Genomic DNA, 16,802 nt, shown 5'->3' on the forward strand with positions numbered 1-16,802 from the left:
CCCTTCGCTCCAGTTTATCAAAGCCTCGCCATTTTGATCACTTTGTCTATACTTCCAGAGTTCGTGATGGCTGTTGAAATCTCCAACATACACTGAGGGGTGAGGGTGAGCGTGAATAACATGCGGAGGCCACAGGACTGCCGGGGGTTTATAAATATTGCTGACAGTAATTTCGCCAATTTGTATGGTAACCGTATGAATGTTATTTATGTCTGATGTAGAACATATGTGTGCATTTTCTATTTTGTTTCGGACATAGGTTGCTACTCCATAAGCTGGATGGTAAGTTGCATCCAGTAAATCGTAACCATGAATTCTTCCTCTAGCGAGAATTTGTTCCTCGTTTTCTACATGGGTTTCCTGAATTGCGACTACGTCGATATTATTTTCAATGAGTACCTTTTGAAGGTACTCACATTTACTTCTACTAATACCTTCTATATTTAAATGGCATATTCGGACGCTTGGTCCGAGTCGTTTTGTTTCTTGGTCCTGAGAAGGTCCCTTTAAGTTGTTGGTTGGAGGCATATCTTATTATTTTAATGTGTTCCTTGCCAGGAGATCTAGAGATTCTAGATTGTCTGGCTGCCTATCGTGCTAGTTCATTTAGCATTACCCAGGGTGCACGTGTAGTATTCTACTACGGACGCGAACTAGCTTTACACCCCGAAATCCGGCCGAATTGATGAACTGGCGGCATCGAAACGGCGGCGATGAACTGGCGGCGATGAAACGTCCTAGACCCGTTAAAAAAATGCATTTTCTTGGCTTCCCATGAAGCAATTTTCTTCATCTTTTTTTTATTTGTTCCCAAGTAACTAGGGTAGATCCATCTAACTAACGCATTACTAAATTACTAAGTTGGTTTTGTTATGTTTTAGTAAATCAATAATTTATTTATTTTACAAAATTTTTAATTTTTTTAAACAAAGGTTGTTTAAATAATTATACAACTTTCAAATGAGAATATTTGTATTTTAAACGTTAAAAGGTACACTTTGTGGTAAGTTTATCTAAAAAAGTCTACAACTGGAACAAATATGTAGTTTTATTTTCTTATAAACAAATTAATTTATTATAACAATAAAAAAGAAACTTTGACATTTGTTAATGCGTTATTTAGATGGCTTTATTTGAGTTACTTGGGAACAAAAAAATTTTTAAGAAAATTGCTCCATGGGAAGCCGAAAAAGTGCATTTTTTTGAAATTTTTTTGGAACTGAATTTCATTTTCTCCAATCTGATTTCTTATTGAAATTTTGGTATTTTTGGTATTTTTCACTCGTTATACCGATAGTTTTTATTATTATAATATATATTATGAGTCTTTTAAAGATATGATAATTTGTGTGGATAAAGAAACTACCATACTATAGTTTATATCCTCGACGTACATGCCGGTAAAATTTGACCGGTTGTATCTCAGAAACCACTCATCGCAGTTAAACGTTTTTTCTTTTAAAAGAAGCATCCTGCCGTGTTATTTCAAATACCATTTTCATAATTTAATTTAATTTAATATTTTCCGAGACATTCTATTTGTTTATGACCCAAAAATTGTTTATAATTTTAAAATATTCCTAAGGCCGCTTAAATAGTCCTATTTCAATTCTGTAAAGTACATTAGATAGGTACAGTGCTATTTTATGAAAAAATTATAGTTATTCTTATGCATCGAAATTATTGTGGTTATTATGGCGACCCTAAATTTTTAATTAACAATTTAATTGTTGCTAAACTATTCATTCAATTCCCATCGGCTTCTGGAAATATAATCTATACTAAATGAGCATTTATATCACCAACTTATTTAATTATTGATGTTGAATCGGGTTTATCTCTTAACGCAGTAAAAAAACAATTAATAAAAAATAATAATAAAAAAATAATAAAAAAAAAACAAATTAAAGATATAAAAAAATAAAAAAAAAATATGTACCAAAAAAAATTTACAACCAAAACAGTGTATTATTTAGATAATAATTGTAATATGTTAGTTTGTTTATTGTTATTTAGAGTTAGAAATACAGAAAAAATTCCTCTGATTGAAAAAACAAATTTGTTTGTTTTTAAAATAACAAAATGTCTGGCTAATTGGCTGGGCCAAGGCCATCAAATTCACAAAAAAAATTTGATAAATAATTACTAAGCTAAAATTTTAGTTGAAAATTAAAGATTTTGTTGGAAAAACCCGCATTTTCCAAGAAAAATTTTCGTCGAAATAAATTGGGAAAACAGGCCTCTATGAAGAATTTAATTACGGTGAAGTTTTATTTGAGTGTTTTTGGTGTAAAGTTAAAATCTTTGGAATTATGGAGCAAAAATTGAAAAAAACACGATTTTCGGGCGCCATTTTGTTTATAAAAAAAGTAGCACACTATCTGTGGACTTTGCATACCCATATTATAAATATATAGGATCATAAAATTCGATTCCAGCAATAAAATTGCTGGTAAATAACTTTTCCCAAATATGGCCTATTCTCCAATAATCTGCTCAGACTAATTATGATTTCCATATTTTGGGTTACTCTGCCGGTTATTAATGCGCTCATCACTGTATATATTTTTTAGGTGCAATTTGGGCCGAAATGATGGACGCTAACAAACAGACAGATGATCAAGATCAAATCCCCGATGTAAACATAATTGGATAGCGCTAATCGATAGGGAACCAACCGCCAAAAGATTATTTTGAGTAATTGAGGTTACAAAAATAAAAAATGTTTTTCCTTGTAGCTTCCAAGATATTAAATACATTTTAAGGTATGATACCGCGTTAGAAAGCAAATATTAGCCACTATTGAATTATTTTTTCATAAGTTAACTTTTTTTGTTTTTTGACAGTGTTTTGGTGGTTGGATCTTTTTGAATTATTTCAGAAAAACTACTTACTGGTGTAAATGGAACTAAGAGACTCATGGTTCTGTTTAGAGATGAAGAAAATATGGATTGGTTCTTTCTTGAAATTTTACCTAACTGTTCATATTAGAAAAAAAATACTTATTATTAAAAAAAAGTAAATACTTTTTAATCAAAAAACCCTTAATCTATAGAAGCATGGAAATAAGAAGTACGATATTTTTGGTAAAAATATATATTTACTTTTAAGGCAATGCAAATCTCGAAAATTTCAACCAAACTTTAAACTTTATAAAAATAAAACTCATAGTATAGGTATGGTTTTACCTAGTTAATCTTAAAAAAAATACATTTTTGGTTATTTTCGCATTCTTAATTTAAGTAATAATAGAAAATCTTTTAAAACTCATAAAATCAAAAAATTTTAAAAAACCAAAAAACTCTAACTTCTAAAACTAATAATACTCAAGTGTAGGAACTTAACAGTTTTCCTAATCTCTCTTTCACAAAAATCTGCGTTAATTTTCTTATTCTTAAGATTAGTAATAAAAAGATTTTAAAAAACTCATTATATAAAAATTCTAAACAAACAACAAATACTTAAATTTTAAAACTAATATTTAAGTATAGGAACGTAAGTTTTGCTAAAATATGTCTTTCATTAAATTTCTTCTGCGTCCAAATCAAAGTCAGGCAAGGAACCAAATCCTTCAATATCATCCTCAAAATCCTTTAAGTTTTAATTTTGTAGAATTGAAGGGCAGCTTTTGGAAGAAACTGGAATAAAGACTTAATGTCATTCCATTTCTCTTTTGAAATAGCTTTTCCATTCGGATAAAGTACTTTTAAATTTCCTGGATTAAAAGATAATGGGTTTTGACGTCGGACGATTTTTGAAATATCTATTTCTTTAAACATTAATTCAGAAGATGAATGAGATTCACATAAAAAAATTGAAAAAGGTTTTGACTTCTCTAATTTGATTATTTTTGTTTTTAACCAACTTATTTTTTTTTTTGAGTAGATAATTTTCGGTTTATAATATTTTTTTCCAAGTCTCCAGTAGAGTAAAAATCTTGGCTCTCCATTAGGTTTATTACAAATTTATTAGTTTTTTTACAACTTTTGATTACGCTCACAAAATCTTCCATGGTGTAAAGTCGAACCTGATTTTTAATTCCACGTTCTATTTGTCCAAAATCAGTATCATTCTGCAAAAAACTGTGTCCGGATTCAAGGTATTTTAATTGGATCGTCTTTAACGTAGGGTGTTCCATTAAAGTTGTTTTTAGTAATAGGACAATTTTAATATTGCGGTTCTGACCACCGCAACTATCTGACCACAAAATAAGTTCTTCGACACCTTTTTTGAGATATAGTTCGATATATTTTTTTAAACAGGAACCCACTTCTTGTGCACCCCTGCCAGCAACACCTTCTTTCCACAAAAAGCAATATGGAGTATTAGTTGAAGCAGAGTGGATTCCCTCATTGTAAATACCTAATTGTCTTTTGTAATAAACTATATTCGTTGAAAGTTTTGGTAATCCTAATACTTTTTCCATATCATATGACAGGGTCTCCAGAGTATGATTAGTAGTTGCTTCTTTAAAATCTATCTGCATTTGATTTCTAGCGTCTTCTGCCTTTTTCAGATGATTATCATGCAACTCATTCAAAGTTTTTTTTTCATTTTCGTCTTGTGTATTTTTAATTTTTGCAAAGTACATGTCACAGCTGTTGCATGTGTCTTTTATTGGAGGTTTGCGTTTGAGATTAAAATGCATGCAAAAAATATTTTGGTAAGATTGAAAACTAACCTTTGGATTATTTTCTTCTAGATAAAGTTCATACATTTTTTTGTGTTAAATCGAATGGCAAAAATTTTGTTTCTCTTTCCGACCGAGAATAGTGAGAGATATAAGTAGGAAATCTCTTTATATGCTCAATTATTTGGGTTTTTGTTTCTTCGGGTATTGGTGCTTTTCGTCCATGTTTTCCTCGGTTATCTTTTACATCCGAGACACGTATTTTATTTAATGCAGTATTTACCCTTTTCGAGGATATTTGATAAGTTTTTATATAGGTATCTCGACAAACTTCATTTTCTCCAATCATATACCTCCTCGTATAGGTTTTACCTGTTGCCTTTGTTCGCTTTCATTTAATTGGCATTTCTTTTACTGTTGCTCCGATGTAACCAGTTTGTAAATCATAGGAAGCTAAATTCCAAAATTTTTATTACATATTTCTTTCTCATCTCTGCTTACATTTTCGTCACATTTTTTTATGCATGTACATTTGTAATCAATAAACTGTTTGGCCTCTCTAATTTTTCCTCCAACAGTATAATGAGTTAAATTGGAATCTTTCATTTTTTTTTTAGTTTGAAATGTTTGTCCAGGATATTTCGGATTTCTTCCTTTTTTAGGTCTGCCTTTCCAGGATTCTTTCTCCTCGATTAACTTTTTTTTAATGTGATCTTCCTCATTAAATCCATTTTCAACGTCTTCTGAACTACTCCCGTCTGATTCATTAGGTGTATAGTCCCTATCTTTAACGGAGTCATCTGAATTTTCACCCTCAAGGTACTCCTGCGAATTATCATTGTGGTTATTCATAGTTGTGTGATTAACAAGCGGTAAAATATATTGTTCTTCAACGTACGGAACTTCTTCAACAATAACGTTTAAATTATTTGTTCTTGTGCCAAATACATTTTCTATATTTTCTTCAATAATGTTTTTGTCATTAGAACTTTCTCCATATTATATTTATATTATTGACGATTTCTAAAACAAAAAATAAAAAATACTTTGAAGGAATATGTGGTGTGGTTAACCAATCCTACCTGTTACATTCGGTGGTTCAGTTTGAGTAATTTTTTCAACTGGACTCTGTAAGATGAGTACTTCTTGAACAATTATTTTGTCTGAATTTGGTACCCTTAGGTTCACATCATCATCATTTGCACTCAAAGTGGGATATTCTATTTCTTTTTTTGTAATATCTGGTTCCTATTAATAAAAAAGAAATGTTAAAAATATAAATAACTCATTTAAAACACTGAACACTGATTTTTTACAAGAAGAATCACCCACCAAGCAGGTCATTTGGTTACAATTATTGCAATAATATAAAAAGAACCAACCGCCTTGCATGTCGTTTGGTTGAAATATTTTCAATAATATAAAAGGAACCAATCGCCTTGCATGTCGTTTGGTTACAATATTTGCAATATTATAAAAGGAATCAACTTCCTTACAGGTCGTTTGGTTGCATTTATTGCAAAAATATAAAAGAAACCAACAACCACGAAATATTTTTTACCATGTTAAAAGTAATAAAAATAATACAAAAACTATTTTCTATCGGTGTAGAATAAACCTATAATACTTATTTTAAAAGTAAATGTAAAACTAATAAAAAACTTGTTTTAAAACCAACAAATAACCTAACCAAAAAAACTTACCAAGTTGTTTCTGCTTGTTTTAAGCCGATTCGTTTCAAAGGGAGTTGCCTCCATGGATTTTGGCTCTAATAGAGCTTTTTTGAGGATTAATTTGGATCGCTCACTCATCTTTCACTTATTATTTTCACTTTAAACCTTCAAGCTAAAGAAAATTACAAAGTACCACCACTTAGGTCTTTTTATATTAAAGAAAACTGCCCGATTTACCGATTGCCGCTTGGACCTTTTTTCTACAGATGTCACTAGCAGCTCCGTAGACGTACGGATTTTTTTACACATATAAAGTGAATATCTGGCTATCTATAGGTGCTATTAACTCATTTTTTGTCAAATGTCGCTTGGTTCCTTTTCGATTAGCGCTATCCAATTGTCAAATTAGAACATTTGTCTCTGCAAGCTGCTCCAGGAATGATCCGCGCCTTGAGCGTTATTCCATATGAAAGCCAAAAGCTCTTTTTAATGATGATCAAAGACATTGTGCCAACAACGATCGTATCGAAAGCAGATTTTGTTGTTGACACTGTTAACAAAGCAGGTGGTGCTGTAGTAACTCTAGCTTTAGCAGGTATACAATTGACATATGAAGCTATAGTTAACATTAGAAGATGGTGGGAAGGAGAGATTTCAGGAAAGAGATGTTGTAAAAATATTATAGATTCATTTGCTGCAGTTGGTGGTGGCATCGGTGGAGGATTTGCTGGTGTAGCTGTGGGAGCACTTGGAGGTAATATTTGTTTTTATATATGAGGCTCAACTGAGCAAAACGCATTAAATCCAAAGTATATGATTTTGAAATATCGACAAAAAACTTATTGAATTAAACCTAGTTAAAAATAAATATTTTATTGACTATAGAAATTTATTATGTCGGTTCGCTAAACTCAAACACAATTGGCTAGTGATTTTAGTAAGTAATTTTGCCAATTTCGTAAAATTGGCAAGAAAATAATTACCAAATAGTTATTAATTACAAAATAGTTAGTAATTTTGATAATTTTGGTAAAATTGGCCAAAAACAAAAAAAAAATCAACTAAAATTACTAGCCAATTGTGTCTAAGTTTAGCGAACCGACTATGTCACTATTTTTGAGAGTAAGTTGGAGTTTTGTGTTCAATTTGATCATCATCATCAATGGTGCTAAAGTTCTATGAAAGAGCCTCGACCTTCCCAAGTCTATTACGCCAGTCAGTCCTATCCATTGTCAACCGTTGCCAGTTTGCTGCGCCTATTTTTCTCCCATCCTCATCAGTGGCGGCTCGTGATTTTTACAATAGGGGAGGCTATACCTAACTGTAAAATATCTAGACAAATTTGCACTACCAAAAAATGGCGCCAAAAAAATGTAATTTAAGGCCCCATCTTTTGACCATTTTTTATTTACATTTCATAATATCATCCTAATTCATAATTTCATGATATTATATCATTTTAAAAATAGTTAGTCTAATAGTAAAAGTTTAATACCAAAGTTTGTGTAGTTTATTTGTTAACAACTCCATCTATTTGTAAATAGATACCTATGCATATCAAAATAAATATAGATTTGAAGTTTTGCAGTCCATACATAATGAAGCTTCAAATTTTTTAAGATACTCAACTGAATTTTTTTAATTCTAAACGCGGCCTACTGCGAATTCAAAAACACGATAAATTACCGATATTTTGCTTTGAGTTAGAGATATCGGAAAAAGTTATTTGAGCAAGTTGTTCCAAATATTATTATAACCCGACATACCAAATTTCATAACAAAATTCGCACTTTTAGATTTTTCATTATTTTTAGTCAGGACCCTAAAATTCGTTGTCCCGAGACGCACCCAACCACCCAACGGAGCTGAGAAAGTACTCTGCCTCCCTTGGTGTATCTCCGGGCAGCGTGTGATGCCGCCGTAGATGCCACTGTTAGGAGACCGGGTCTCCTTAAACGCCTGCTGCGCTGCACGGAGCATTAGTAACGGAGAATGCTGGGCTTCTCGGCTCCGTTCATGCATCTCGGGATAACCGAGGGTCCTGCCTACAATAATATGTAATAAAACTGAGACGCGATCATGCGTTCTAATGCTAATGCTCCGTACGTATGGATAATTAGTGATAATATGGAATTTACACGTTGTATAATAGTGAGAGTAATTGTTGTTTTCGCGATTCATGATAAACAAAACAGTATAGAGTGTGTAAAAAATTTATGGGGAGGCTGAGCCTCCCTTGCCTCCTCTGACGAGCTGCCACTGATCCTCATCCACACCATCCTGTCATCTCAGTTTTGGCCTACCCCTATTTCTACTTCCCACATGTTGTGCCATATGGATTCTTCTAGGATTTTTTAGGTTATTTATTGAGGTAATTTTTTTCAAACTTCTAAATAATTAACAAGTTAAAAGAGGCGGAAAACTAAAATTCGGATTACTGTCCACTGATGCCTTTTAAGACGTAAATATAAAGCAAAACAGAGTGGTGTAAATTTGTGTGTGATAATCTTTAGCGAACTGGTCCCTTCTGACTCACAAAAGTAAATAAAAATAAACATAAAGTAAAGATAATTCAGGGGCCTGATTCTAATTCATTTCGAGGTCGAAATTTAAAAGCGACTCCACCATGACAGTCGCAATTCCTAACAATTCTCATTCATTTCATATTACTTACAACTCGTGATATTTACTTTATCATTTTGACACTGCTCGGAATTTGTGTTGGCCCTCCTGTTTATTGTATTTTGTTGATAGTCTGGGCAAATTATCTAAAAAATGCCATTTTTGGGAAAAGTTATTTACCAGCTATTTTATTGCTGGAATCGATCTTAAGATTGCATATTATATGGTACTCTAGGGTATGACAAGTCCGCAGAAAGTGTGTTATTTTATTTATAAACAAATTAGAGCTTCGAAATCTTCTTTTTTTCAATTATTGCTCTGTAAATCCGAAGATTTTAACTTAACCAAAAACACCTAAATAAAAATTCACCGTAATTAATTCTACACGGATATATTTTTTCCGATTTCCTCCAACAAAAATTTTCCTCGGAAAATCCGAGCTTTCGCAAAAAATCTCTAATTTTTAATTAAAATTTAAGGAAAGTAATTATTTATCAATAATTAAATAAATTGGTGATATAAAAGATTTTTTATAATAGATTTATTATATCAGGAAGCCGGCTACTAACGGTAATCTCCGTGGGGCTTGACGACTAAGACTTGCATCTCCAGTGTCAATTCTATGTTGAACTAAACTAGTACGCCCTGTAGATTTATCGGATTCAAAAATGTCGTAGTGCTCATTAATAAATTCATTAACTTTTGCTAATTTTCAGTTGTTAAGTGGTCAACATTTTTGATTAAGTGTTTCGCGGGGTTAGCGTCATCTTGGTGTTTTAAAGCTGTATTATTTTTCAAATATTTTTCACACTTGATTACTTTTTCTATTGGCGTACATAAAGCTATTTGTTGTTCTTTCTTCAATTTAAAAGGATTTTTAAACAAATTGGCAACTTTTACTGGAATCGTCTCATCTACATTAACGAGACACCTGGCTATCAAGATTCCGTCATTAAAAAGTCCCTCGCTTTCCACAACGCCGAAATGTAGACCTTCAGATTTTTGACTCAGTCTCGCCAGGACGATACTTTCAGAATTTTGAGGAATTTCTGTATCTTCGGTCACTATAACTCTTACTTGAGGTATCGAGTCTTTAAATTTAGGACAATTTCTTCATTTTCAATAAACAAAATTTTATTTTGAAGATCTGTGATAAATTTATTCTGCATAATATCCATCCCACGAACGTATTCATCTTTAACATCAGTTACAAGAAACAGGTGTTTTATCAAGGTGCTACCAGCCTGTATGGTTGCCACTACAGAAGATATAATCATGCGCATGACGGTGAAGTGGGCGTGTTTATATGGTGTGACGTTGTGACGTAAGTGGAGAGTGAAAACATAATCTGGCTTTAATTTAGCACGCTTATTGCCGTAAGAAGTTGTCATTTGCTTTTATTTTGAATGTTTTCTTGTGTTTTAAGGGGTTTAAATAGTGTAATTGTGTGTTTTTAAAACTTTCGATTATCGAACTAGTATTTATTAGTGAAGTGTAGGTTTACCATTGAATTTTTGTAAGCGAAAGATACTCTTTTCGTTATTTAAAGATGAGGTGTTCAATAGCTCTATGCAATAGTGACAACCAAAGTAAAATGGTTCACAAAAACATTATGTTTTTTCGGTTTCCAAACGATCCAAAGATGGCAAAAATTTGGGTAGATGTATGTAAACGAAAGGACTATGTTGTCTATCTATCTTTTATAGGGTCTTCCTCTTGTTCTATTTCCTTGGGCTTCCATTTCTTGATTACTTTTACAGATCGATTTTCTAGCATTATTTCCAAGTGACGAAACTAATATCTGGGCTTTGCATTAGTTTATCTAGCTGATAGTTCATTTTAATTCTCCATGAACCATCGTTGCAATGGGTGGGCCCAAATACATTAGATCATAAATTTAATTGATTAGGTCTGTTGGTCAGTTGCAATCCGGGAGGAGCGTTTAGCAGCCTTTCTTCATCATTTGGATGACTTCTCAGTCCATCAAAGTAGTTCTTTGTGATTCTTTGAATTTCTTCCTCTACCAAAGGTGTAGCTGAATCCTTGCGTAGGGTTTTATTGCTTACATACCAGGGCACGTTGAATATATCATTCTCACTATTTTTGACTGGACTCTTTATTTTATCTTGATATTTGATGGCTTTGAACAACCCCAGAGAACACCATAGGTCCAAATTAGTTGTATCATAGATTTATGCAGATGCAGTTTATATTCAACGGCGAGTTTTGATTTTTGACCCATTTGTTTTCTTTGCTTAAATATTCTTTTTCTTTTTTTAAATGCAAAATTTTTCCCATTAATAATTTTGCATTTAAAAAACAGCCAAAAGTACTAAATACCTCATTTGTTTTGAAGCACGAAAACATATATTATTATAACAAGTGACCATATAATTATTGCAAAGACTTAAAAAAAATTGTTACATATGTGACAAGGTTTTTGTTACATAGGCTGATTATATGTATCATTATAATCAGTGTTTTTACCCCTCATATTTTTGTGAATTGTATGGACTTATTTTAATAACGTATGTAGGTACCATTTAAAAATATTACGATGTTTAATTTCTAATTTTAAATGTCAATAAAATGTAAATATATGTACATGATACATAAAACTACTTTTATTTATTTGTATTACAATCGAAATAAAATCATGCTGTATCCGCTAATAAAAGAAGTTTTTAATAATCTCAGCAGACTTTTACATTAATTAGTTTTAAATACCAAAGCCTTGATTTAATATCACCAGTTCTGAATGAACGATGAGCTCACTTGCTATTTAGTTCCCGGTCCCAAAAATACTTAATCCGGCGTTTAATATCACATTCATCGTAAAAAAATTATAAAAACATTTAAACTGACGAAATTAAAGCAGTCCTTCCTTGTATTTTAAGAACGCCACTCTCCACTGACGTCACTGCGCAGAACGGGCGAGACTTGGTCACGCTGTTGACCATATCTTCGTTCTCATTGTATCATGGTTGCCACTGTTTCTCCATGAATTGGAATACTGTGACCTGCTATCTCAAGAACTAAGTTTGTTTTAGTTGTCTGTAGTTCTCTCTTCAGAAGTACGGTGCGAATAAATGATCTTGTTGCACCGGTATTAATAATAAAGATGAATTTTTGATTGTCAACGTGGCCCTTAAGTAATAAAATCTGTTCATTTTTATTAAAGGTATAACTGTGAATTTGGGGCTTCTGTTAGATACAGCCGACGCCTCTACAGTCGACACTAGTGTCGACTTTTATTCGTTTCCCTGGTCATTGCTTGGATATCTGTGGTCAGTTGTGGGAGATCGATTCCTTAGATACCTATCTCTACTAGTATTTCTTGTAGGACTATGTTAAGGGCTTCTGGATGTCGATCTAGGCGACCTCCTGACCTCGGTATTTGGTTTTTTGTTTGACTGAGATTGGCTTCTGCAATTATTTTGGAAATGTTCCGCAGTTCTTTCGCAGTTAAAACATGTTCTGTTTTTATTTCGAGGTCTTTGTTGAATATTTTGTAGTATGCTTAAAATTTTGGATTATCTGAGGTTGTGACTTCTTCATTTTCTCTAAATCTTATTTCTTTTAATTTTGGACGAGATCTGGAAATACTTTTTGCCGCATCAAACTCCTGAGCTGAGATTAGTGCTCCATTTAGAGTGTTGTGGTGTTGTAATCGGAGAGCCTGCTGCATTTCGATATTATGTATTCAATCTATGAAAGTCTGTATCCCGATTTGTTCCAGAAAATCAAATCTTTAGGTGCCTGAGGGTACGCTAAATGCAATAATATTTTTATATCGGCTTCGAACTCTTGCAGCCTTTCGTTATGTTTTTGATATCTAACTTTAAGTTGACTCTAGAAAACCTGCTTTAGATACTGCTGGCCATATCTTGTCTCTAAAGCTTGTACTAGCGACATATAACTAACTACATCCTGAGTAAAAAATTGTAAAACAGTTGCACCTTGTCCTCTAAGTGACATTACCAAAGAAGCAGCCATTTCTTTCCCATGTGCTCTGGCTGCAGCTTCAAATTGGAAACGATACGTTTCCCGTGCTGTTTGGCCATCAAAAGTAGGTGGTTTTAAAATTTTGCTATTTCTCATTGTATCAGGGAATGTGGAAGATGATGAAGCTGTTTGCTCTGGTTCTACAGGAGTAAATGAAACAGTATCAGACAAAGAAGCATGGGTATTAATCTTTCTTTCTAATTCAACTATTTGTCTTTCTAAATTAAATTTCAAATCGTTTTGTTGTTGTTTTATTTTATTTTCTAAATTGTCTTGTTGCTGTACTAGTCTATTGTGTAAATAATTTTGTTGTTCGTCTATTTTGTTTGTTAAATCAGTTTTTAATCCGTTTTGTTGTTCAACCAGTTTATTTTCTAAATGGTTCTGTTCTATACTACCAGTAATTTGACTTACCTCTAACTGAAAATATTCGTGAATTTGAGGTAAACTAGGTATTTATCATTTCTACCTCCACTTTTCTACGCTTCTCCTCCTCTTCTTGTCTATGCTTCTCCTTCACCTCCCTACGCTTATATTTTTCCTGTTTCTCTTCTTCTTTTATTTTTATAAACCATGATGGGGGCCCGGACGTATCCATATCTTTGTCGACTTCAGTGGATCTTGTATTTACCATTCAATATTACTTAATTTCTTCTTAATCCCACCGCTGTCTCCAATATTACACTTCTTATAAATGACTTTATTGAACTCGAACAAAATTATAATTAGTCCAAGTAATGAAGCTTGAAATAGGACAAAACCTCGCAATTTTTACAGAATGGATCGATTTGCTTGAAAATTTGAGAATAAGTAGTGGATAGTCCAAGGATCAAAATCTATATGATGCTGAAAGGCGCTTTTATCATGGGGGTGGTTGCCACCCCCTGTTGGGGGTGGAAATTTTTTATTATATTTTGACCGCAAAAGTTGGTAAAAACGTTCATTCTAAGCAAAAAATGTTCTATATATTTTTTTGACAAAATTAACAGTTTTCGATTTATTCGCTATCGAAAGTGTTAGTATTATATCGAAAATATCAATGTTTTTAATCAGTTTTCTGCTAATAACTCCAAAAATTTTCGTTTCATCAAAACAACCTTACTTAACAAAAATGTACTATTTGAAAAAATAAACAAAACTGTGTTTTTTAATTTTCTTTAAGACCAACAGTAATCAAGATATAGTTTATTATATGTTAGCTCTCCCTTGTCAAATGCTAAATATTGTAGATTCAAAGTCAAAAGACGGGAAAAATATGCATTTTTCAAGAATAACTTGTTGAAACTAATTTAAAGAATTTAAAAATATCTATCTCTAGAAATAAAAAAAGAAGTCTCTAGCTCAAAAATTAGGTGACTTATAATGAAAAGAATGTCAGTCCCTATTTTTTTCAGCGCAAAAGTGGTCGAAAGCAACCCCGTAATCACCACCCTAATTAAAACTAGTCATTGACCTTATTTGGTCTTATTTATTTATGTATTGTTAATAGGTTCGAGAAGTTTGACCGACTTAGAATGATTCGTTTTTAAAAAAATGAAGTTAACAGCGATTAACGAATTTTTGTAGTTTGGAAAAAATGGCATTTTCTTCTGAATAGAAAGATTAACATCAGAGATGTGAAAAAATGTTTAAATATTAAATTGTAGCTAATTTAATTCCCAAGAATTTGCTATGACAAAAATTTTTCTGTGGCAAAAATTAAGTGAGCTATTGACAATTAAAACTTGTAATAGCATGCAAAAACCACCTTTGCCAACCCTTTCAAAGTCACCTCTTTTTGTGACTAACAATTTTAATAAGATTTAATATTAATAGACATGTAGATCTTGTAAAAACATACAAAATTCTTTTATACCAAACTTTCTAAGATACAAAATAAAAAAGTTACGGTTAAAAAATCAATATATTTTTTTGAGAAAAAAAAGAAGAAATCCAATTTTAAGCATAATAATGTAAGTTAGAGGTGTTTTTAGTCATTAGACTTATTCATTCTTCTTTATTTGTGTATTATTAACAGATTCTAGAAGTTTGACTATCTTAAAATGATTAGTTTCTAAAAAATTGAAGTTAAAAGCGAATAAAGAATTTTTAAAGTTTTGTAGAAAATGCCATTTTCTTCAGAATAGAAAGATTAGCATCGAAGATAAGAAAAAAATTTTAAATATGAAATTGTAGATTATTTAATTCTTAAGAACTTGGTGTAAAAAATTTTTTTCTACGCCAAAAATTGAGTGAATAGTCAATGAGTATAGTATAGAAGAACATTGATATTTTCCATATAAAACTAATACTTTAGATAGCGAATACAGTAGGGCGTCGATTATCCGAACGTCGATCAACCGAACGACCGGTTATCCGAACTCCCGACTCTCGCGCCCCGCACTCGAGTACCCAGGAAGCGTTAGTAATTAACGCTTAAAATATCTTCAATTTTCTTCAATATTGTATCCAAAAATATTTTGTTGCAAAGACTGGACTTTTTTGTTTAATTGCTATTTGTCATTATCAAGATATAAATAAATATGTAGGTATATAAATATGGCTTTTATTCACTTGTGGATAAATATGTATGACTATATCAATATAGTTCGATTATCCTAACAAACCGGTTTTCCGAACACCCATGTCTCCCAATTAGTTCGGATAATCGACGCTTTACTGTAAATCGAAAACTATTAGTTTTATCAAAAAAATGTACACAACATTTTTTGCTTAGAATGAATGTTTTTATCAACTTTTGTTGTCAAAATATAATTAAAAATTTCCACCCCCGAGATGGGGTGGCAACCACCCCCATAATAAAAGCGCCTTTCGGCATCATATAGATTTTGATCCTTGGACCATCCACTACTTATTCTCAAATTTTCAAGCAAATCGATCCATTCTGTAAAAATTGCGAGGTGAAAAGCTTGTTCCTGGACTAAATACAACTTTTTCTCTGACAATTATAACTTCATATGCTAAAATACAACTGAACTGTAAAATGTCAAACACATATGTTAATATAGATTTCTGACGTTTTGGACGTTACCAGACATTTCTGGGTTATTCCATGACATCCAGAACATTCTCGTACATGACTACTTCGTCTTTCACGTCAAGGGACTTTTTCTATGTAGGATCAATCTACGGAACTGTCATAACAATATGTTTGGTCTACCACGATGTTATCGAACACCCTGTAATATTCTAACTAATTTTGTAATGTGAAGCTCACAGTTGGCTACAATTTTTGTAGCCACTTTTTGGCAGATCTACTGATCTTTATCACTTCAAACAATCACCCTGTATATAAAATTTAAAATACTTATTTTTCAGGTCCAATTGGTATGATAATGGGAGGTATTAGTGGAGGCGTATTTGGCGGAGAAATGGCCAGGATTCTTTCGGAATGGATGACTAAAAAGATTTTTGATGTTCCAAAATCTGAAGCGCTAGAAAATGCTTATATTTTCTTTAAGTTGCGCAATAATGCTTCCCATCATGAGATTAATACAGCTTACAGGCAGAAGTGCCTCGAACACCATCCTGACAAAGGAGGTTCTTCGCAGATGTTCCATAAAGTGCAGATGGAAATGGCGGTTATTAAAGCTGCCAAAGGAGAACTTTATTCAGACTAATTAATTGATATTTTTTTACTTATGTTTAGATTTGTACAGAAATAAACCTAACGTTTTATACTACATCTCTTTTAATACTGCATCTAGAAAAGAGCCGGTGAGGCTTAAAAAACAGCGCCAAGGTCAAACCTAGTTCGAAGGCGCCAGACCCCCCTCCTAAGCTTTCAAACCTTTTCTAAAATGCTAATGCATGTAAAACAATGTATAATATGTTATAATAACATATCTGACACAATATAACTTAAAAAAGAA

The 16,802-nt window shown here is 32.2% G+C and overlaps 3 protein-coding genes across 5 annotated transcripts in view; 1 reads left to right on the plus strand and 2 right to left on the minus strand.

Annotated features, from left to right (window-relative positions):
• LOC126883093 (uncharacterized) overlaps positions 1–16,610 on the plus strand; it is a 70,335-nt gene extending 53,725 nt beyond the window's left edge. The window contains exons 3-5 of the mRNA XM_050648326.1: positions 2,574–2,646; positions 6,699–7,057; positions 16,249–16,610. Coding sequence (XP_050504283.1) covers positions 2,574–2,646; positions 6,699–7,057; positions 16,249–16,550 — 734 coding nt within the window. The 3' untranslated portion in view covers positions 16,551–16,610. The remainder of the gene's footprint in view (positions 1–2,573; positions 2,647–6,698; positions 7,058–16,248) is intronic.
• LOC126883081 (calpain-9-like) overlaps positions 1–16,802 on the minus strand; it is a 425,026-nt gene that overhangs the window by 209,887 nt on the left and 198,337 nt on the right. The gene's annotated exons all lie outside the window — the stretch shown is intronic.
• Positions 2,653–6,697, minus strand: LOC126883102 (uncharacterized). Its single transcript, XM_050648348.1, has 2 exons — positions 5,713–6,697; positions 2,653–5,653 (listed from the first exon to the last, which is right to left on the minus strand). Exon 2 carries the CDS (start codon positions 4,715–4,717, stop codon positions 3,866–3,868), a length of 852 nt encoding a protein of 283 aa, XP_050504305.1. The 5' UTR covers positions 4,718–5,653; positions 5,713–6,697; the 3' UTR covers positions 2,653–3,865.

This window comes from Diabrotica virgifera, chromosome 1 (genome assembly GCF_917563875.1).
Source record: "Diabrotica virgifera virgifera chromosome 1, PGI_DIABVI_V3a".
In the NCBI taxonomy this organism is placed as follows: Eukaryota; Metazoa; Arthropoda; class Insecta; order Coleoptera; family Chrysomelidae; genus Diabrotica; species Diabrotica virgifera.

Bases quoted from the DNA above. Each gene is read 5' to 3' on its own strand.
- LOC126883102 (XM_050648348.1), bottom strand. From the start codon at position 4,717: ATGTATGAACTTTATCTAGAAGAAAATAATCCAAAGGTTAGTTTTCAA.